The following is a 22,272-nucleotide window of genomic DNA, read 5'->3' as shown; positions in this document are numbered from 1 at the left end:
TCATATGTTTGCTTGCATGGCACAAGTTTTAAATTTCGATATCCATGCTTGTGTGGTGTATGCTAGTTGTAGGTTTGAATGATGAAATGAAAAACTAGCATGCATAGGTTATATAGTGATTTCATTCTCAAAGTGTTGTTTCCAAGTGGTATCAAGTTAACCATGATGCTAAGGATGGTATAATGGTGCACTCCAATTGGTATCACGCTTCAAAGGTCCATCTTTTATATCTTAGCATTATTTGGTAGACATTGACTCCTATATTTCCTATCCAAGCATATGTGCAAGCAACAATCCAAACTCTTAGCACATATGTAGGGGGAGCAATTGCTACCATTTGGGGTTCATGAAACTTGTCCATATCCTTTTACACATGGTAAATATGCTTGGGAAAGCAACATGGATTCAATTGAATTTCAATTCATATCTTTGTGAAAGGGTTGTCATCAATTACCAAAAAGGGGGAGATTGAAAGCTCTAGTTTGGTTTTGGTGAATTGATGAAACCCTAAGTGCTAACCTAGTTTATCAAGTGATCATGATATAGGTAGCACACTCCAAGTGGTGAAGCAAATGAAGATCATAACATGATGATGGTGATGCCATGGTGATGATCAAGTGCTTGGACTAGGAAAGAAGAAAGAGAAAAACAAAAGGCTCAAGGCAAAGGTATAAATTGTAGGAGCCATTTTGTTTTGGTGATCAAGACACTTAGTGAGTGTGATCACATTTAGGATCGATAGTCATACTATTAAGAGGGGTGAGACTCGTATCGGAATATGGTTATCAAAGTGCCACTAGATGCTCTAACTCATTGCATATGCATTTAAGATCTAGTGGAGTGCTAACACCCTTGAAAATGTTTGTGAAAATATGCTAACACATGTGCACAAGGTGATACACTTGGTGGTTGGCACATTTGATCAAGGGTGGTGAAGTTTGGGAGCAAGGGTAAGAAACTCCACCGGCGCCCTAGACAGAAAAGACAGAGGTCACTAGAAGTCACCGGACGCAGCCCTCAGTTGGACTAGCACATCCGATCAGGTGTAATAGCGAAGACGCTGGCGTCGGTTAAATGACCAGACGCTGGGTCGCTCTGCAACCAGATGCTGGCAGGGTGCGTTCGGTCAATGCTAACGTACGCTGACGTGAGGCACACAGAGGAGACATTGTCTGACCGGACGTAGGCAGGGTTCGGTCAAGCATGACTGGACGCGTCCGGTCGGCAAAAGTCAGTTTTGGAACCTTACTATAAACGATCAGACGCTGGGTGTTCAGCGTCCGGTCAACTCAGGCGTAGTGTCCAGTCAAGATGGATGATCGTTAAAGTCAGGACATGTGGCTGACTATGAGTGACCGAACGCTGGGGGCATAGCGTCCGGTCAACTGACCGGAGTGTCTGGTCAGCCCGCGTTATGCCCAGTGAAGCGGTATAACGGCTCTATTTCGTGGGGACTTCTATTTAATCCCCATGGCCGGCTGTAACTCATACCTTTGGCCATTTTTCATTGACATAGCAACCTTGTGAGCTTAGCCAAAGCCCTCCCACTCATCTCCATCATTGATTCATCATCTTTGTGAGATTGGGAGAGAATCCAAGTGTATTGCTTGAGTGATTGCATCTAGAGGCACTTGGTGTTCGTGTTTCGCTGCGGGATTCGCTTGTTACTCTTGGTGGTTGCCGCCACCTAGATAGCTTGGAGTAGCGAGGATCATTGAGTGGAGGTTGGTGATTGTCTCTGGCTCCGATCATGGTGATTGTGAGGGGTTCTTGACCTTTCCCTAGCGGAGAGCCAAAAGGTACTCTAGTGGATTGCTTGTGGCTTGTGTGATCCTCATCTTGTATTGGTTGTGCGGCACCCTATTGAGGGTTTGGCATGTGAAGCCAATTAGCGCATGAACCTCCAAGTGAGTGAATCGCCACAACGAGGAGTAGCTTGCCGGCAAGCAAGTGAACTTCGGTAAAAATCATTGTGTTCATCATTGATTCTGAGTTGATTGGTCTTCATTGTTATTTATCCTTGTGATTGATTGGTTTCTTCATCTACATGGCGGTATAACCTTCTTGATCACTCTCTTTACTTTACCGCAAACTAGTTGACAAGATCTTTAGTGTAGCTAGTTGTGAGAGCTTGCTTGCTTGGTTGGTGTGGCTCTTTAGTTAGCCTTTGAGAGCACACTAACATAGGGTAGTGTCATAGCTTTTGTGTGAATAGACACTATCTAAACTAGAATTGTGGTAGGTAGCTTGCATTTTGAGTAGGCTAGCGCAACACTTGCTTCGCCTCATAATTGTCTAACCCTTTTGTTAAGTGTTGTTGTAGAAATTTTTATTAGGCTATTCACCCCCCTCTAGCCATTAGGACCTTTCAGCAGCGTAGGTGCGGCGGAGCGTGCTCGTCGCCGGCCATGGCGGCACGGTGACACTGCTCTGCGGTGCATCGGCCATCACCGGCCACGACAAAGCCAGGCAAGGAATGCACCAGCATCACGGTGACCATGCAGATCTATTTAGGTGACCTAGGCAGCTCGAGGTGCTCTGACGAGCCCTGCCCGCGTGCGTGGTGGTGCGGAGGTGCGAGTGCGGCGGTGCGAGTCATCGTGTTCTGCGCCAGCGAGACACCCATGCATGGTAACTTCATGCAACCAACTACACTACACCTTGTACAAGCTCTAACACAAACAATAGGAAGCAACGCGCATGTGAGCCAAGCAGTGGTGAGTTCGCTGTGGAGGCGACCATGGTGGCCGAGAACTCCAATGAGGAAGAAAATGGCGAATACGCCCTCACCGAAGCTCGTCAGCTGCTGCAATCAAGTCGAGGAGGTAGATGGGGATGTGGCGTAGCTGTGGGTGAGGTGGAGACAGCGACGATGCGGTGGAGTGGGTGCTAGGTGACGGTGGAGCTACCCTATGCCCGACGGCGTTGCTCTGGTTCTGCGGTGAGAGCGGAAGTAGGCGATGGAGAGTGAGTGAGTGAGCTCGGGTGCGTGGAAATGGGGCGCGGGGCGTGCAGATAATGAGTGCTAGCTCACGGCATCGTGGGCCCATCGCCGGCTAGTGTTGGCCACACAGTGGCCATGTTCTATGGCCGGTCGGCCACCGAGGCCAAGCCAAATCGGCCATGAGTGTTTGACAGGTCGACCTGATGACGCGATTTGCTAGCGATGAAACTCTTAATCCGTAGCTCCTTAGTGCAAACCAACTAAACAAAACATGTAGCCCTAAGTACTAGCTATAATAATGCTTAAGAAACCTTCTAATTCTCGATGGTTAGAGAGATATATCAGCCCAAAGTTGAGATCGTCACACTCTCAGTGAAACATGACTTAGCAAAAATTCTAAGTGTTGAAAAAAGTGCAAAGCTGATTTTTGTGAGCCCATTTCTAGCATGTTAGGAGCTGAACTAGCTTATGACCCAAAAATAAAAGTTGTTCCTCTCATCAAATACTACAACTTTGCTTTAGTGACCACATCCATGCAAAGTCTCTATGACATAGTTCAAACTAGGTCAAACCTACTACATTCAAATGATGGTATACACTTAAACTATGACTTAGCGACCAAATTAGCCCTATCCATGAATACCAAAGTTGTTCCTAATGACATTCCAAACATGTTTAAGCTATTCTTAGGGTCACACAATCATTTCATACATTGGTTACACATAAAACTTTCTAGGTCAACATACATAGCATCACTTAAGGACTTGATCATGCAAAGTGACCTTCACGAACATTGTTCCACTAGTCATCCTAAGTGTAGCTAAGATGTTTTAGTGACTCACATCAACCATTTACATGTATTCACTCATGATCATATGCATATATACAAGGAAACATAGAATAACAAGCATGTTTCATATGTTTCAATCACATGTTTCAATTGTAAAAGCTTATATATGAATGCTCGATGCTCATGCTCATGCAATGCAAGTCAAATTATGCAACCCTAACACCTAGGGTGTTACAACGGGCACCGCACCCACTAAGATGAGGGCGTGGGTGCCAAATCACACCCACCAGTGTCACCAGTGAAAGGTCCTAAAAGGCTAGAGGGGGTGAATAGCCTATAAAAATTCTCTACAAATTAACTAGAGCAAATGGTTAGTAACCTAAATGGCGAAATGCAATTTTGCTCTATAGGGTTTGCAAGCCACCTACACCACAATTCTAGTTGACTATGATCTCTATGACAAGCAAAGGCTAAGACACTACCAACTAAGTTAGTGAGCAATCAAAGACTAGACTAAAGAGCCTCACTAACCAAACTACTCACAAAACAAGTTAGCTCTCAAAACTAGTTACACTAAGGAGCTTAGCTACACTAGAATGTAAATACAAGAGAGTGAGTGAGGTGATTATATCGCCGTGGCAAGAGATGTTGAACCAATCAATGAATGCCAAATGAATCTCCAAGAGAATTCCAATCACAATTTGACACAAGATTTTTCTCCCGAGGTTCACGTGCTTGCTGGCACGCTAGTCTCTGTTGTGTCGATCAACACTTGGTGGTTTGGTGGCTAATAGGTGTTCGACAAACCTAGCCCAACACTTGGGCACCGCAAGAGCCTACCCACAAGTGAGGTAACTCAATGGCACGAGCAATCCACTAGAGTTACCTTTTGGCTCTCCACTAGGGATGGTACAAGACCCCTCACAATCACTAGGAGATGGCTACAAACAATCACCAACTCATGCCAATGCTCCTCCGCTGCTCCAAGCCGTCTAGGTGACGACAACTACCAAGAGTAAAAAGAATTCTACAGCCACAATGATTCCCAAGTGCCACTACATGCAATCACTCAAGCAAATGCACTAGGAATCACTCCTAATCTCACAATGATGATGAATCAATGATGGAGATGAGTGGGAGCTGTTTGCTTAGGTTCACAAGGATGTTAAGTATGTCAAAGTGCCAAGAGAGTAAGCCCCAAGCCAGCCAAGCACCTTAAATAGGTGCCACCACAAGATAGAATCGCTAGGTCACATAAGTGACTATCAGACTTGGCTACGCGAGGCCATCAGACCATCTGATGCAGGGTCCAATGCCCTACCGTGGCTGCTCCTACGCTGCCACATGTCCTATTCAAATCAAATCGACCATTGCCGCCAAGTAGCCCTTAGTCACGCGTTGATCACCACCATCAGACCTAGACAGGAGTGACCATCGGACCAGCCGATGCCTAGAGTCCGATGCTTGACAAAATCACACTGAGAGGTTCTAGAATGTGTTTTTGGGTCGGTCCTCGGTCTGATGCCCACCATCGGACCTAGGGAGAGTCCGACGCTGCCACGTGTCGTGTCCACATAAACACTCTCATTAGCAAGGCATTAGTGGACCCGAGGAACAGTGACACCAGCCAGTCCAACACCCTAGATTCACAGAGTCCAACGCTGCCTCCTCTTGGCTCGCGTGCTAGGGTAAGCCATCAAACCTAGCTAGGTAGAGTCTGATGCCTACTGAGCTAGGGTCTGACACCCCTATCTCTTCTCTTTTCAAGCGCGATCACTTCACCCTTGTTTCCATGTGCCAACACCAAAGTGTCTCACCACATGTGCACGTGTGTTAGCATTTACCAAGCATTTTTCAAGGGTCAATTGTTAGCACACTCGGTCCCTAATTCTTATGCAAGAATCATGTCACTTAGTGGCACTCGATAACCGCTTAGCGAAAGATTTTCCCTCTTTATAGTACGGCTATCGATCTTAAATGTGATCATACTCTCTATAGTATCTTGATCACCAAAACAAAGACCTATTTGATACCTTTGCCTCGATAAACACTTGGTTTTTGTTTTTCTCTTTCTTCTTTTCCAAGTTGGAGCTTGATCACCATCATCTCATGCCCATCTTCACCTCCATGGACTTTATCTTGCTCCACCACTTGGATTGGACCACCCTATCTAGTCACACACTTAGATGCAAGGATTAGTCAAATTAGGTTTCATCAATTATCCAAAACCAAACTAGAGCTTTCAATCTCCCCTTTTTTGGTAATTGATGACAACCTTTCACAAAGATATTCAATAAAATCTTTTTGGATTCATGTTGCTTGCCCAAGCATTTTACTATGTGTAAAGGATATGGACAAGTTTCATAAACCCAAATTGGTAGCATTAGCTCCCCCTAGATATGTGCTAAGAGTTTGGATTTAAAAGCTTGCACATATGCATGGATTAGGAAGTATGAGAGAGTAATGACTATAAAATGATGCTAAGGTGTAAAGAATGGACCTTTGAAGCATGATACCAATCAGAGTTGCTATTTGAACACCATCCTTAGCACTATGGTTTGCTAGATATCACTTGAAAACTAAAAACACTAGATATCTCATGAGATCAATATTGGAAGCAAGGTTCTAGTACCACTTGTAGAAACAAATCAAGTGTCTAGCTATCCTATGCATGCTAGTTTTCATTACATCAATCATTTTTTACCATCTAGCATACACCACACAAGCATGGATATGGAATTTAAAAGCTTATGCCATGCAAGCAAACATATGTAATACACATCCAAATGCAACGTACAAGTTTATGAGCTTGCTCTCCCTACTTGTGTGCTTCAAATTTTAATTTATCCCCTTCCTTTGTCAATTCCCTATCTATCTTTGTAATTCACTCCCCTTTAATTATCTTTGGGAATTTCTCTCCCCCTTTGTCATTAATTAACATAAAAGGTGAGCTCAAATTTTAGATAAGTTAGTGTGAAACCATGTGAAGTGAGGATCATTTTCCCATGTTTGGTTTAATCTAGATCAAGCACCAAAGATATTTAACTCGGTTTGATCCAATGGCAAGCTTCTTCACACCTCATTTCAAGGGTTATCTTGACAATGTTGAGTTAAACACTTATAGTTCATTTTTAGATTAGACACTAGGTTCACAAGCCCATAAACATGTCATATGCTACCACTAGATTTTGTCAATCATAAAAGCAATAGTGGTACCATACAAGCATAAAATTCATTTGATTTTCATGAATGAGCCTAAGACATGATAGGAATGATTAGATGCACTAAACAAGTCCTTAGAAAAGGATGTATGCCATGCCAAACAATTTTACCTTTGTTTGCTCGAAGGAGAGGCATGCCATATAAGTGGGGGTGCATCAACACATTTGAGAAATTCAATATGTTCAACTCATTCCTTAGCTTGCAAAACCTCTTCTCATCAAGTGGCTTGGTGAATATGTCGGCAAGTTGATCTTCGGTGCCCATACTCTCAATTCAAATATCTCCTTTTTGTTGATGATCTTTTATGAAATGATTGCAGACATCTATGTGCTTTGTTCTCGAATATTGAATTGGGTTATTGGTGAGCTTCACATCACTCTCATTATCTCATAGCAATGGCACTTGTTTGAACTTGATTCCAAAATCACTCAAAGTAGCCTTCATCCAAAGTAATTGAGTACAACAACTACCAGCCAAAATGTACTCCGCTTCAGTGGTTGAAAGTACTACACTATTTTGCTTCTTTGATGACCAAGACACAAGTGATCTTCCCAACTTGACATGTGTTCGATGTACTCTTTCTCTCAACTTTGCATCCCACATAATCAGAGTTCGAATATCCAATAAACTCAAATCTAGCTCTTTTGGGATACCACAATTCAACATTTTGTGTATGCTTTAAATATCTCAATATTCTCTTTGTTGCCTTCAAGTGACTTTCTCTTGGTGAAGCTTGAAATCTTGCACATATGCATACACTAAACATCACAGCCGGTCTTGATACGGTCACTTAGAGTAGGCTTCCAATCATAGACTAATACATCTTTTGATCCACCATATTGCCACTAGCATCACTATCCAAGTTTCTATTTGTCCCCATTGGTGTACTAATTGCCTTTGCATCATCCATTCCAAACTTCTTAAGCATGTCTTTTATGTACTTGCCTTGACTAAAAATGTGCCATTTTTCATTTGCTTGATTTGAAGACCAAGGAAGTAACTAAGCTCTCCAATCATGGACATCTCAAACTTATTTGCCATCATCTTTCTAAACTCATCATAAAAATCTTGACTGGTTGATCCAAATATGATATCATCCACATATATTTGCAACACAAACAAGTCATTGCCTATCTTCTTGGTGAAGAGAGTGGTGTCAACCTTTCCCATTTTGAATCCCTTAGTGAGTAGGAAGTCCCTCAACCTCTCATACCATGCTCTAGGTGCTTGCTTCAATTCATACAATGCCTTCTTCTACTTGTAGACATGGTTGGGCTTCTTCTCATCTTCAAAACTAGATGGTTGTTCTGCATACACAAGCTCATTGATGTACCCATTGAGAAATGTACCCTCACATCCATTTGGTACAATTTGATGTTGTGGGCACAAGCATAGGCTAACAAAATCCTAATTACTTCCAATCTTGCAACCAGGGCATATGTTTCACCAAAGTCAAGACCTTCAACTTGTGTATAGCCTTGTACTACAAATCTTGCTTTGTTCTTTACTACTATCCCATCTTGATCTTGCTTGTTTCAAAAGACCTACTTTGTTCCAATTGTATTATAATCCTTAGGACTCTAAACTAACTCCCATACTTGATTTCTTGTGAAATTGTTTAGCTCTTCATGCATGGCATTGACCCAATCAACATCCTTTAAAGTTTCATCTATCTTCTTTGGTTCAATGGATGACACAAATGAGAAATGTTCACAAAATGGTGTCAATCTTGATCTTATTTGCACACCTCTTGATATATCACCAATTATAGAGTCTAATGGATGATATCTTGCAACATTGGTTGGTTGGAGCACTTGAATTGGACTGCTTGCACTTGGTTGATCATTTGGATAAGATGATGAACTAGCCACTTGTTGATCTTGCTCTTTGTCATCACTTGCACTAGCTTAACTTTGACATAAGAACCACTAGCTTGCACATTTGAGTTAGATAGCACTTGATTCTTGTCATCTTCAACATCAATCACTTCTCTAGGCCTTATATCACCAATGTCCATATTCTTTAGTGTATTTACCAATTAAGTCCCTCTCACATCATCTAGATTCTCATCTTCATCTTGGGAATCCTTGGTTTCATCAAATTCAACATCATGAACCTCCTCAAGAGTACCACTAGCCAAATTCCAAACTCTATAGGCCTTGCTAATAGTGAAGTAACCAAGTAAGAACCCTTCATCACATTTCTTCTCAAATTTGCTCAATCTAGTGCCTTTCTTCAAAATGTAGCATTTGCAACCAAAGACTCTAAAGTATGCAATGTTGGGCTTTCTATCATTCAATAGCTTATATGGGGTCTTCTATTGCAATGGATGACAATAGAGGCAGTCGCTATAGTAGCAAGCCATATTGATTGCTTCGGCCTAAAAAGAATGACTCACATTATGCTCACTAAGCACAGATCTTTCCATATCAATGAGTGTTCTATTCTTCCTCTCAACAAGGCTATTTGATTGTGGAGTGTACTGGGCTGAGAATTGATGTCTAATTCCAAATTCATCACATAACTCATCAATTCTAGTATTCTTGAATTCACTACCATTGTCACTTCTCACTTTCTTGATTGTATAGTTTCAAACTTATTGTGAATTCTCTTAATAAATGACTTGAATGTAGCAAACACATCACTCTTGTCAACAAGAAAGACTACCCATGTATATCTTGTATAATCATCCACTATCACAAAGCCATACTTATTGCCACCAATACTAGTATATGTTGTTGGCCTAAAAAATCCATGTGCAATAACTCAAATGCCTTAGATGTCCTTATCATGCTCTTCTTAGGGTGTGTTACCAACTTGTTTTCTGGCTTGACATGCACTACATAGCTTATCCTTCTCAAATGTGACATCCTTCAAGCCCCTTACTAGATCATGCTTAATCAATTTGTTCAATTATTTCATTTCAACATAACCAAGCCTTCTATGCCATAACCAACCCATACTAGACTTAGTGAGCAAACATGTTGACAATTGAGCTTCTCTACCATTGAAATCTACTAAGTATAGATTCTCATATCTAAATCCTTTGAATATCAAGTTAGAGCCATCTACACTTATGATCTTTACATCATCCACACCAAATATGCACTTGAAACCAAGATCACATAGTTGTGCTACTGACAAAAGGTTGAAGTTCAAGCTCTCTACTAGCAACCCATTGTATATGCTCAAGTCATTGGATATTGCAATCTTACCAAGCCCTTTGACCTTGCCTTTGCCATTATCACCAAATGTTATACTATCAACCCCATTTCTATCATTTGTATTAATTAAATTGAACATTCTTAAATCACCAGTCATGTGTTGTGTGCACCCACTATCAAGCACCAATGCCTTTCTCCGGCTTTATAATTGACCTATAAAAGAACATTAATTCTTTTTAGGTACCCAAACTTGCTTGGGTCCTTAAAGGTTAGTAACTAAGGTCTTTGACACCCAAATGGCTTTCTTCTTTGAGCCCACAATTGAAGTACCAATGAACTTAGCAACACCATTGGCACCATTGGTAAGCAAATAACAAGAATCAAACTTAATTGAGGATACATTAGTTTGCTTGTTCTTGTTCTTGCAGTATTGCTCTATGTGCCTAACTTGCTTGCATCTATTGCAAAACCAACTATTGCCCCTCACAAAACTAGTCTTGTAAGTGACAAGGGTCACCTTACCATTCTTGGGGGTATAGCCTAATCCCTCTTTATTGAGAGAAAACCTTTGGCTACCCAAGCACTATAGCAAGAGGACATCTCCACCATAGGCATTGCCTAATGCACGAGTGAGCTCATACACCTCCTTCTTGAGGGTTTCTTTCTCAACTATTAATGTGGCATCACAAGTGAAACCATCACTAGTAGATGAGGTAGAAATGGAAGTTCTACAAGAAGGGTTAGTAGGAGCAACAACAATAGGCTCAAAGAAAGATTCATTGATTAGATCACATGTAGAGCCCACATCACAAGTCACAATGACCTCCTTCTTGGCTTGCTCAAGGAGAGAGAAGTGAGCTTTTTCAAGCTTAGAGTTAGCTTTGCCAATCTTCTCATGGGCTTCCATTAGCCTCTCATGAGTGGAAATGAGCTCATTAAAGGATTGCTCAAGAGATTTAACCTTCTTGCATAATTCTTTGCACTCCTTTCTCTTCATCTCAAAGCAAGTATGAAAATGCTCTAACATATCCATGAGCTCCTCCTTTGAGTACTCCTCATCATCACTCCTACAATCATCACTTTCACAATCATCATTATCACTCACATCATATTTTACCTTGGTGGGCTTCGTCCTAAGGCAAGTCAATGGAGTGTCGAAGATGGAAGGCTTGTTGTTGATGGCGATGCTAGCTAGTGCCTTCTTGATGGATTTCTTGTCATTATCACTAGAGTCATCATCATCCGAAGAGCCATCACTATCCCAAGTGACCACATAGCCTCCACCCTTCTTCTTCTTCTTGAATGTCATCTTCTTTTCTTTCTTCTCCTAATTCTCCTTTTTTTCTTTCTTCTTCTAATCCTTATCATTATCACTATTGTGTAGGGACAATCTGCTATAACGTGATCCTTGCTCTTGCATTTATAGCATCTTCTCACATACTCCTTGTTGTGATCTCTTCTCTTTCTTGCACCATAGCCTTTCTTCTTCATAAATTTGCCCATCTTGCGCACAAAGAGAGCCATGGCTTCATCATCAATGTCACTAGCATCTTCATCATCACTTGATTCTACGTTCTTTGCTTTGCCCTTGCTCTTGGATGATGGGCTAGCCTTGAATGCCACACTCTTCTTCTTCTTGTCCTCATCCTTCTTCTCATCTTGATCAACCCCCTCCCTTTCTACATGGTATGTCTCTTATGTTATGACATCACCTAGTACTTGGTTAGGGGTTATGTCCTTCAATCCTCTTCTTATGATGATCAATCTCAATGTTTCAAACCTTAGAGGTAGGCACATCAAGAACCGATGAGAGAAATCATCATCTTGTACCTTCTCACCCAAACTCTTGAGATCATTGACAACGACTTGTAATCTATGGAACATCTCCAAAATGCTCTCATCATCCTTCATCTTAAAGCTTATCAACTTGTCCTTGAGAATGTACACTTTTGCACTCTTGACTGCCAGAGTGCCCTCATAAGTCTCCTCCAATCTTTTCCAAACCTCACTAGCTCTCTCAAGATCTTTGATTTGCTCAAACACCTTAGAGTCAATGGCATTGTAGATGGTATTGAGCGCCATTGTGTTGCATTGCTTGTTCTCTAGCTCTCTTGGGGTAGGATTGGTGGGATCAAGAATCACAAAATCACTCTCGGTCACATCCCAAACCTTGTCTTTGATTGAACCCAAATACATCTTCATATTTCTCTTTCAATAATCATAACATGTTCCATCAAAGTGTGGTGGTTTACCCCCAACATGGTTGAACACTATTTGAGTCATCTTTTGACACCGAAGGTTGTGAATCCTTAATCAAATGGTGACCATGGCTCCGATACCACTTGAAAGGTCCTAAATGGCTAGAGGGGCTGAATAGTCTATAAGAATTCTCTACAAATTCACTAGAGCAAATGGTTAGTAACCTAAATGGCGAAATGTAATTTTACTCTAGCTCTGCAAGGGTTGCAAGCCACCTACACCATAATTCTAGTTGACCATGATCTCTATGAGAAGCAAAGGCTAAGACACTACCACACTACTAGGGATGTGTACATCAATGATGCTCTTCTTTCGTCACTGAAGACTCCAAAATCGTCACATATATTATTTTATGATGAATTTGTGACGATATGGTATTTGTCATTGAATGCGCGTCATATTTTACCTACCGTGACGAAACGTCTATTTTCGTCATAGATGTGCATTTGTTCTATGACGAAATGGCCGTCGTCATAGAAGTGTATTCTTTCTATGACGATCTATTTTCGTCATTGATATAGCCCCTTTTTCGTCATGACTTGCCATCAGTTAGGCGGCCAGACGACGTCTGCCACGCTGGCAGCTGACATGTCTTGTCCACGTGGCGCGTCCACATTGCAGGTGACGTGTCCGACCACATGGCAGCTGACGTGGCCAGTGATGTGGATGGTCCACGTGTCCAATTTTTATTGGGCCACAAGGCGTGTTATGATAGGTTCTCATTTTCGTCACTGAAGTAAATAGAAATTCGTCACTGAATCAATTACCAAATCATCACAGAAAGGTTAGATAATTCATCACAAGTGCACATGCTGATTTCATTACAGAATACAAATAATACTGGAATGACTAAAAGCTTCCATAAATTAACAGATCCAGTATTCCAATGACCAACAACTTAATCAACAATTCTAAACTCGGTTCACATAACTCACTAGACATCACATTTGAACTACTAGTTTCATCTCAGTTCACATTAACATCACAGGAAATAATAAAAAGTTGCCAACCACCAGCAACATAAGTTACTACATAAACAAAATCACCAGCAGACCCCTTGCTTAATGAACCAGCAGCTACGAGCAGCGCTCATGTCGAAGAAGCATTGTTGATGGCCAAGATACGCTTGAGCAGCGCATTGTTCTCCTCCATTGCCTTGTTGCTTATCTCTGTCAGCTTCTTATACTCATCCATCTCCTTTTGTGTCCTCGCCAGCTTTTCCTCAGCTTCTTCACTTCTCTTCCTGAGTTCATCGATTTCACCTTGTACAGCAGCCGTAGCTTCGGCTGCTAGTTGCTCCCGAAGCTCGCTTTCATTTGATGATGATGATTTGGAGGATGGCACTAGTTTGATGCCAACACTCTTCAGGAAAAGGTTTGAGCTGTTCTGGGAGAGCACCTGGGACACAACCTGCACACTGGACACTGCTGTCTCACCTTCAGCAACAGGTTCTGTCCTCAAAGCTTCCATATTTGACTGAAACAGCAATGACCCATCATTAGTTGATACTTATTGCATTAATTTGAGGAGGAAATATCACACAAGATGTATTTTAAAAAATAAAAACCTATGCTGCATTGACAGAAACTGATGCCAAATAGGTATGCAATCATGAGTCATTTATTTGTTGTCAGGTAATTGAATACAAGTAGAAGTCAACAACATAGGATTATTATTTAGCAAGTATGTCTAGCTATATTGGATTATGACCAGTTTTGAGCAAAAGACAGAATACAAAATGTTTGAAACAAGACATATTATCCAATTAATGAATAGTTGTTGGCACAGTGAAACAGATGTCGTGACTTACAACTGCTTCTCTTGCTAGTTCCTCCACTGCACATATGAGCATGAATAAGTAGAATTGTCAATTCTCTTGGCAATAGCAAGAAAACGGATTGTTATCCGACTAAACAAATTTCTTTAGATACTAGGTCCACGTTCTCTAAGTCTTATTATAATAGCACAAGAACACATAAGGACATGTGCATAAGGAACAAAAAAAAGAAGGTTCGGTACTGTTTTCATAGCGGTCGGGAACTGTTCATCGAGGATCCGTTACTGTGCATCACGGACCCGATACCCAGTACTGCTGATCTACAGCGACCTGAGTCTGGGAGAGCTCCGGATGAACAGTAAAATGGATGTGACCGGCCTCAAATTTAAAGTTCTTACTAGCAGGTACCCCCGTGCTTCGCACGGGTTAGCCAGCCGGAATTATAGCACATCATATGATTATACATGGAACATCACGCAAACTGAAGGCACTGTAGGATAAAAGGAACAGGCATGAGGTGAAAGTCAATTAGCAAACAATAAGCACATAAGAATGAAATGGCAACAGGGTTGGCAGAACTATGCAACTTGTTTATGAAAAGCCATCGACCGAACGCTAGTTTTTAAATCAACAGTATACTTGCAAATCAAAAGAGATGAATTGTTGTATTCGGGAGGTCATGTATCTAACTATTTTAGTTGAATTGTATTGATTATGGTTGAAATAACAAAAAAATGAGAAATCGAGAAATGCTGGACTGTAAATTTGACGATGGTGTGTCATAGTACAGTTCATAAAGATTATACTTACCACAATTATGCAAAGAGAACATGATGATGGATGAAGCAATTATTTGTTAAAGGAAACTACATCGCTAATAATATCGGGAAGAACTCATCATGTAAGAAATGGGGAGATTAGATGGAACTGACAGAACAACTGGAATTGACAGCAACATCTGCATACATGAAGGTAATGCCATGAGCCTGTATTCAAGTGCAAGAAAGCAATAGTTAGAGCAATTGGGTGGATAACTAACAAAATCAAATATAGTGTAGCAAGTAGAAGGAAAAGAAAATTTCAGTAAGATAAGTTGTCCACTGCTGTTTGTAAGAACCGGAACGCACTGATCCAAATGCAATAATCTATGTCCGTTTTTAAAAAAGGCCTGTGATTACTGAAAACGAATCAGTTGTTAATCCACTTGGCAGGCAAGGGTCATCATGGGAATGTTTCAGCAACAAATAACAACAGCAAATCGCAGGAGGTCAGTTTTGGTACAACCGTGCATTCGCCAAACTATTGCCCTTCTTTTCAACAATAAATTGCTTATCACTTTGAACCTTTAATATGCAGAACAAATGATAAGGTGGGTAGCTAGTGAATGATCAGCTGAAAGTGGCACTGAAAGAAGGAAGGCCTTATGACTTTCCTGTACAATCAGCAGGTGAGCCGCGATTTATTGGACTACTGCCAGCACAGCCGTCAATTGAAATGGCAAATTAGAAAGTTAGAAAACAAACATTAAGATATTGGATAGATGGAAAGGAGGTAAATGTAAGGAAACAAAGGAAAACAGAAAGTGGCATTCTATTTTAATGATTTTGTTTGCAGACCGTAGACGTCACTATTCTGGCATCATAATCTAGAAGTATGGGTTAATTGTAGAAAAATACCGAACCTAAACTTACAGAGCTGACATCCCTGCAAGATAGGTGGCTTTTCTCTATTTTTTGCATGGTACAACTGGAACTGACACTAACATGATGTACTCAGTTCCAGTATATACACGAAGGCAATGGCATGGAAATGTAAAGTAGTACTTAGAGCAATCAGATTTTAGAGTAAATTAGGTCAGCTGAATGCATCAAGCATATACATAGGAAGGGCATACCCTGAATTAGTAAACAGGTAATAGTGCAATAGTATATAGACGTCGAATAGGCACATGGGTACGTGCTTTGAAGAAAAAATAGTACACTGCAAAAGAGACAGTGTAGAAAAAAAAAGAATGGATTTGTACCTTCATCTTAGGATCGTGATTGGGGAACGTCGCTTGAGCAAACCTGATTAATGGATCTGTAGAAAAATCATGAGGAGATAAACAGATAAGGACAATAACGTGGATGCTTGTTATCTCTGCATTATTAATTCTGTGCGGCCACACGAAGGTCAGCAAAGACCTGTAGAAACACATCTGTGACCAACTCAGGATCCCTCCAGCACTGGTCATAACGAAATGCATCCAAATAGATATGCATGACAATAGTAAGCATCATTCAGCAGGATTACTATTGAACTCCATTCGTGATGATAGGTAAGACAACAGGACATAGATGCATAATCTGGAAATACATAGGAGGCCTGACCTGACTTTGCATAGATGTTGTGCGATAAAAAATAGGGTATCCATCGGTAAGACAGGGCTATAATGTTGATCTGAATCGATTCATATCTGATCATTCCCAATCCGCTTCAACGTTGGAATCCTGGAAAGTAGGTGCGGATTAGCAACCAATCCGTTCATACTTTATATAAGCTGAAGCAAAACAAATACTAATCGGACGTAGTTCATATAAGTTGAGGCAAAACAAACGGTGCCGGCGACGCTAGTTCACCGTGAACAAAGCGGGTGTGGGGACAGGCCGGCATCGCATCTGACGGCCGCAGCGGCCGCTCTTGCGGTCGTCGTGGCTGCGGCGATTGGAGGCGAGGAGGCAGAAGGAGACGGCGGGCTTGAGACGCAGATCGGGTAGGGGTCGCTGACCTCGATTCGTGGGCATCAACCAGCTTTGGAATGAGCAGCGGCCTGCCTCACCGCTGAGAGACGCATCGACGTCAGGAGGAAGGTTGGCGGCGCCACGACTCGAGTCGCATCGCATGGACGAGCATTAGCAGGGTTGCGCCGCCGCCAGATCTGCCGTGCCCCCGGCCGAAATAGATACTCCACTACCTGAATCTCTGCACTTGTCGGTGAGAATCGCAGCGCTCTGGCCGGATCTGGCCCTAGCTGACTGGAAGACAGAGGGGGCGACGGTGGGACGGCAAGCGCTTGGCTAGGGTGGGGTGCTACCGCCTGCCTCCTCCATGCGCCATGCCCCAGCCTCGACCTGCTCCAATGGGGTGGGAGTGGAGCGCACTGGTCGGGATTAGGTGTGGTGTGTTGCGCCAGGCAGCCACGACCGCGATGGTCAGGTGGAGTGAGGGAGGCGGCGGCTGATGGTTTGGTGTAGTCGAGCGGCGACGTGTCGCCGGGGGCTGAAACCCTAGTCGGCCCTATTCGCCTCCGGGGCCGACGCAGTGGAAGGAGGGGAGGGAAGGGGAATGACCCTCAATCTTTTATTTTAGGTTATAAGCCGTCCCTACAGTTGAATTTTTTTTCAAAATTCTGAATTAAAATGAATTATTCATATGTAATAATAAATAATACAGCACAAAAAATCTATAATTTTTTTATAGATATATTTACATATATAATAACTAAAACAACTACAACAGTTTAAAATTACAAAATTGAACCTTTAAAAATGAGAAAAAAAATTAAATTTTAAAAAATTAAAATCAAAACTACTAAAATAATTTTGAGACACTAAATAATCTCAAATGAAAATTTGATAAACATCAAAGTTGTAGAGGTCATTAAGATCTCCAACTTTTATTTTGGTCATCTTATCATTTCACAAAATTTGAACCTTTCAAATTTGAAATTTTAAAAAATGACAAGTTCGAACTAAAATTTGAGACCCAAAATGATTTCAACTTAAAAAGTGATGAATATCATAGTTGTTCAAATAATTAATATCTACAACTTTTATTTTAGTCATCTTGTCATTTGACAAAATTTGAACCTTTCAAATTTAAATTTTGAAAAACGACAAGTTCGAACCAAAATTTAAGACCCAAATTGATTTCAACATAAAAAGCGATGAATACCAAAGTTGTTCAACTCATGAATATATACAACTTTTATTTTGGTCATTTCTTCATTTGATAAAATTTGAACCTTTCAAATTTGAAATTTTGAAAAATGACAAGTTGGAACCAAAATTTAAAACCCAAATTGATTTCAACATAAAAAGTGATGAATAGCAAAGTTGTTCAACTCATGAATATATACAACTTTTATTTTGGTCATTTCTTCATTTAACAAATTCTTAGTACACATTGTTCACTAATCTTACACATGTCTCATATAGTTTATAAAACCTTACGAGAGATGTGTCACGTTTGTGAACAATGTCATTACCAATTTGTCATATGAAGAAATGACCAATACAAAAGTTGTAGATCTTGATGAGTTATTCAACTTTGGTATTTATCACTTTTTTAGCTAAAATCATTTGGGGTACCAAAATCTTGTTTGAAGTTGCATTTTTTTGAAATTCAAAATTTAAATTGCTCAAACTTTTCATATGTATATATTGACAAAACCAAAAAAATAAATTGATAGAGAATGATTTTAGAAAATTTTCAGAAAAAAAATCATTAGATTTGGCGTTAGTATGAGGAAGAAAAACTAGTTACAAAGTTGACCCACAAATTAAAAAAAGAAATCACACTGTTTACTATGATCATGTAAGGATCATCTAGAACAGTGTGATTTCTCTTTTTAATCTGTGGGTAAACTTTATAACTAGTTGTTCTCCCTCGTACTAACTCCAAATGTGATGGTTTTTTTTCTAAAAATTTCTAAAATCATACTTAAGTATTTAAGTTTGATCAAACTTGTATGTGACAATGTTTTACACATTTTAAAATTCGAAATTTGAAATTTGACAAGTTCAAACCAAATTTTCAAACGCTAAATGATTTCAGATGTAAAAGTAATGAATATAAAAATTGTTCAACTCTTCAATATCTACAACTTTTATTTTAGTCATCTTGTCATTTGACAAAATTTGAACCTTTCAAATTAGAATTTGTGAAAAACAACAAGTTCGAACCAAAATTTGAAACCCAAATTAATTTCAACATAAAAAGTGATGAATACCAAAGTTGTTCAACTAATTAATATCTACAACTTTTATTTTAGTCATCTTATCATTTGACAAAATTTGAACCTTTCAAATTTGAAATTGTGAAAAACGACAAGTTCGAACCAAAATTTGAGACCCAAATTGATTTCAACATAAAAAGCGATGAATACCAAAGTTGTTCAACTCATGAATATATACAACTTTTATTTTGGTTATTTCTTCATTTGACAAATTCTTAGCACATATTATTCACTAATCTTACACATGTCTCATATAGTTTATAAAACCTCGTGAGAGATGTGTCACATTTGTGAACAATGTCGTTATCACTTTATCATATGATGAAATGACCAATACAAAAGTTGTAGATCTTGATGAGTTATTCAACTTTGGTATTTATCACTTTTTCAGCTGAAATCATTTGGGGAACCAAAATATTGTCTGAAGTTGCATTTTTTTGAAATTCAAAATTTAAATTGCTCAAACTTTTCATATGTATATATTGACAAAACCAACAAAATACATTGATATAGAATGATTTTAGAAAATTTTAGGAAAAAAAATCATCAGATTTAGAGTTAGTACGAGGAAGAAAAACTAGTTACAAAGTTGACCCACAGATTAAAAAAAGAAATCACACTGTTCACTAAGATCATGTAAGGAACATCTAGTGTGATTTATCTTTTTAATCTGTAGGTAAACTTTGTAGCTAGTTGTCCTCCCTCATACTAACTCCAAATGTGATGGGTTTTTTTCCTAAAAATTTCTAAAATTATGCTTCAGCATTTAAGTTTGATCAAACTTGGATGTGACAATGTTTTACACATTTTAAAATTTGAAATTTGAAATTTGACAAGTTCAAACCAAATTTTCAAACCCTAAATAATTTCATATGCAAAAGTGATGAATACAAAAGTTGTTCAACTCATCAAGATCTACAATTTTTATTTTGGTCATCTTGTCATTTGACAAAATTTGAACCTTTCAAATTTGAAATTTTAAAAAATGACAAGTTCGAACTAAAATTTGAGACCCAAAATGATTTCAACATAAAAAATGATGAATACCAAAGTTGTTCAACTCATTAATATCTACAACTTTTATTTTAGTCATCTTGTCATTTGACAAAATTTTAACCTTTCAAATTGGAATTTTTGAAAAACAACAAGTTCGAACCAAAATTTGAGACCCAAAATGATTTGAACATAAAAAGTGATGAATACCAAAGTTGTTCAACTCATTAATATCTACAACTTTTATTTTAGTCATCTTGTCATTTGACAAAATTTGAACCTTTCAAATTTAAAATTTTAAAAAACAACAAGTTCGAACCAAAATTTGAGACCCAAATTGATTTCAACATAAAAAGCGATGAATACCAAAGTTGTTCAACTCATGAATATATATAACTTTTATTTTGGTCATTTATTCATTTGATAAATTTTTAGCACACATTGTTCACTAATCTTACACATGTTTCATATAGTTTATAAAACCTTATGAGAGATGTGTCACATTTGTGAACAATGTCGTTACCACTTTGTCATATGAAGAAATGACCAATACAAAAGTTGTAGATCTTGAAGAGTTATTCAACTTTGGCATTTATCACTTTTTCAGCTGAAATCATTTGGGGAACCAAAATCTTGTCTGAAGTTGCATTTTTTTGAAATTCAAAATTTAAATTGCTCAAACTTTTCATATGTATATATTGACAAAACTAACAAAATAAATTGATAGAGAATGATTTTAGAAAATTTTAGGAAAAACAATCATCAATTATCAAGTTATACGTTTACAAATAGAAAAACATGCATGCCTTTATCACAAAACGGCGAGTGCTCCAGTGGTAACGCACCAACATGTCTAGCAACAGGTCATGGGTTCGAATCTCCCTACGTGCGCTATTTTTTGGCAAAAAAAGGGAGGTGGAAGGATGCAGGTCCACCTGGACCGTGTGGGCCACGCTGCCCCACTTGTTCGCCGCCACGTCCTCAGGCTGAGACCTGCTGGTGGGACCGCATCGCCACATCCTCGAGGTGGGACCTACTGGTGGGACCACGACGCCACGTCCTCGAGGTGGTACACAAACCAAACGATCTATGACAATTTAGTTTTGTTGTTTTATGACGATTCTTTTGTTTTCATCATTATTCTTCGTGCCAAAGCTCCGTCACTTGTTACTTATGACGAAGCTGGAAATTTCGTCATAGAAGGCGCTTGTTTTGTGACGAAATTTGTAAGCGTCACGACCGAATCGTCATTGATGAACACATTTCTAGTAGTGCCAACTAAGTTAGTGAGCACTCAAAGACTAGACTAAAGAGCCTCACTAACAAAACTACTCATAAAACAAGCTAGCTCTCAAAACTAATTACACTAAAGAGCTTAGCTTCACTAGAATGTAAATACAAGAGAGTGAGTGAGGTGATTATACCACCATGGCAAGAGATGATGAACCAATCAATGAATGCTAAATGAATCACCAGAAGAATTCCAATCACAATTTGACACAAGATTTTCTCCTAAGGTTTACATGCTTGCCGGCACGCTAGTCCCCATTATGTTGACCAACACTTGGTGGTTTAGTGGATAATAGGTGTTCCACAAACCTAGCCCAACACTGGGTTCTGCTAGAACCTACCCACAAGTGAGGTAACTCAATGACATGAGCAATCCAGTAGAGTTACATTTTGGCTCTCCGTCGAGGAAGGTATAAGACCCCTCACAATCACCTAGAGATGGCCATGAACAATCACTAACTCATGCTAATGCTCCTCCACTGCTCCAAGCCATCTAGGTGGCAACAACCACAAAGAGTAACAAGAATTCCACAGCCACAACGATTCCCAAGTGCCACTAGATGCAATCACTCATGTAAATGCACTAGGAATCACTCTCAATCTCACAATGATGATGAATCAATGATGGAGATGAGTGGAAGGTCTTTGCTTAGGCTCACAAGGATGTCAAGTATGTGAAAGTGCCAAGAGCATAAGCCCACCTTAAATAGGTGCCACCATGAGATAGAGCTGTTAGGTCACATAAGTGACCGTCGAACTCGGCTACACAGGGCCATCGGACCGTCCGACATAGGGTCTGATGCCCTACCGCGATGAAAGGTCCTAATATGGCTAGAG

General features: G+C 39.9%; 1 protein-coding gene across 19 annotated transcripts; it reads right to left on the bottom strand.

The window, feature by feature from the left end:
• Positions 1-13,300: 13,300 nt before the first annotated feature.
• Positions 13,301-17,471, bottom strand: LOC136450142 (uncharacterized). 19 transcript variants are annotated; one of them, XM_066450463.1, is made up of 6 exons: positions 16,775-17,471; positions 16,526-16,645; positions 16,186-16,381; positions 15,123-15,144; positions 14,190-14,215; positions 13,301-13,855 (listed from the first exon to the last, which is right to left on the bottom strand). In XM_066450463.1, exons 2-6 carry the CDS (start codon positions 16,567-16,569, stop codon positions 13,469-13,471), a joined length of 675 nt encoding a protein of 224 aa, XP_066306560.1. In that variant the 5' UTR covers positions 16,570-16,645; positions 16,775-17,471; the 3' UTR covers positions 13,301-13,468. The 19 variants fall into 19 exon arrangements, with proteins under 19 accessions (XP_066306560.1, XP_066306566.1, XP_066306564.1 ...); XM_066450469.1 differs by having other exon boundaries at positions 16,186-16,353; XM_066450467.1 differs by having other exon boundaries at positions 16,186-16,339.
• Between the last annotated feature and the right edge of the window lie 4,801 nt (positions 17,472-22,272).

Source organism: Miscanthus floridulus, chromosome 5, assembly GCF_019320115.1.
Source record: "Miscanthus floridulus cultivar M001 chromosome 5, ASM1932011v1, whole genome shotgun sequence".
Lineage (NCBI taxonomy): Eukaryota > Viridiplantae > Streptophyta > Magnoliopsida > Poales > Poaceae > Miscanthus > Miscanthus floridulus.
Note: the sequence above shows the minus strand (reverse complement) of the source record. Positions and strands in the feature narration are given on the sequence as shown.

Bases quoted from the DNA above. Each gene is read 5' to 3' on its own strand.
- LOC136450142 (XM_066450463.1), bottom strand. From the start codon at position 16,569: ATGGATACCCTATTTTTTATCGCACAACATCTATGCAAAGTCAG. The intron at 14,216-15,122 runs GTATGCAGATGT...TCATATGTGCAG, and splicing joins GCTCATGGCATTACCTTCAT to TGGAGGAACTAGCAAGAGAA. The intron at 13,856-14,189 runs GTAAGTCACGAC...TTGCTGTTTCAG, and splicing joins AACTAGCAAGAGAAGCAGTT to TCAAATATGGAAGCTTTGAG.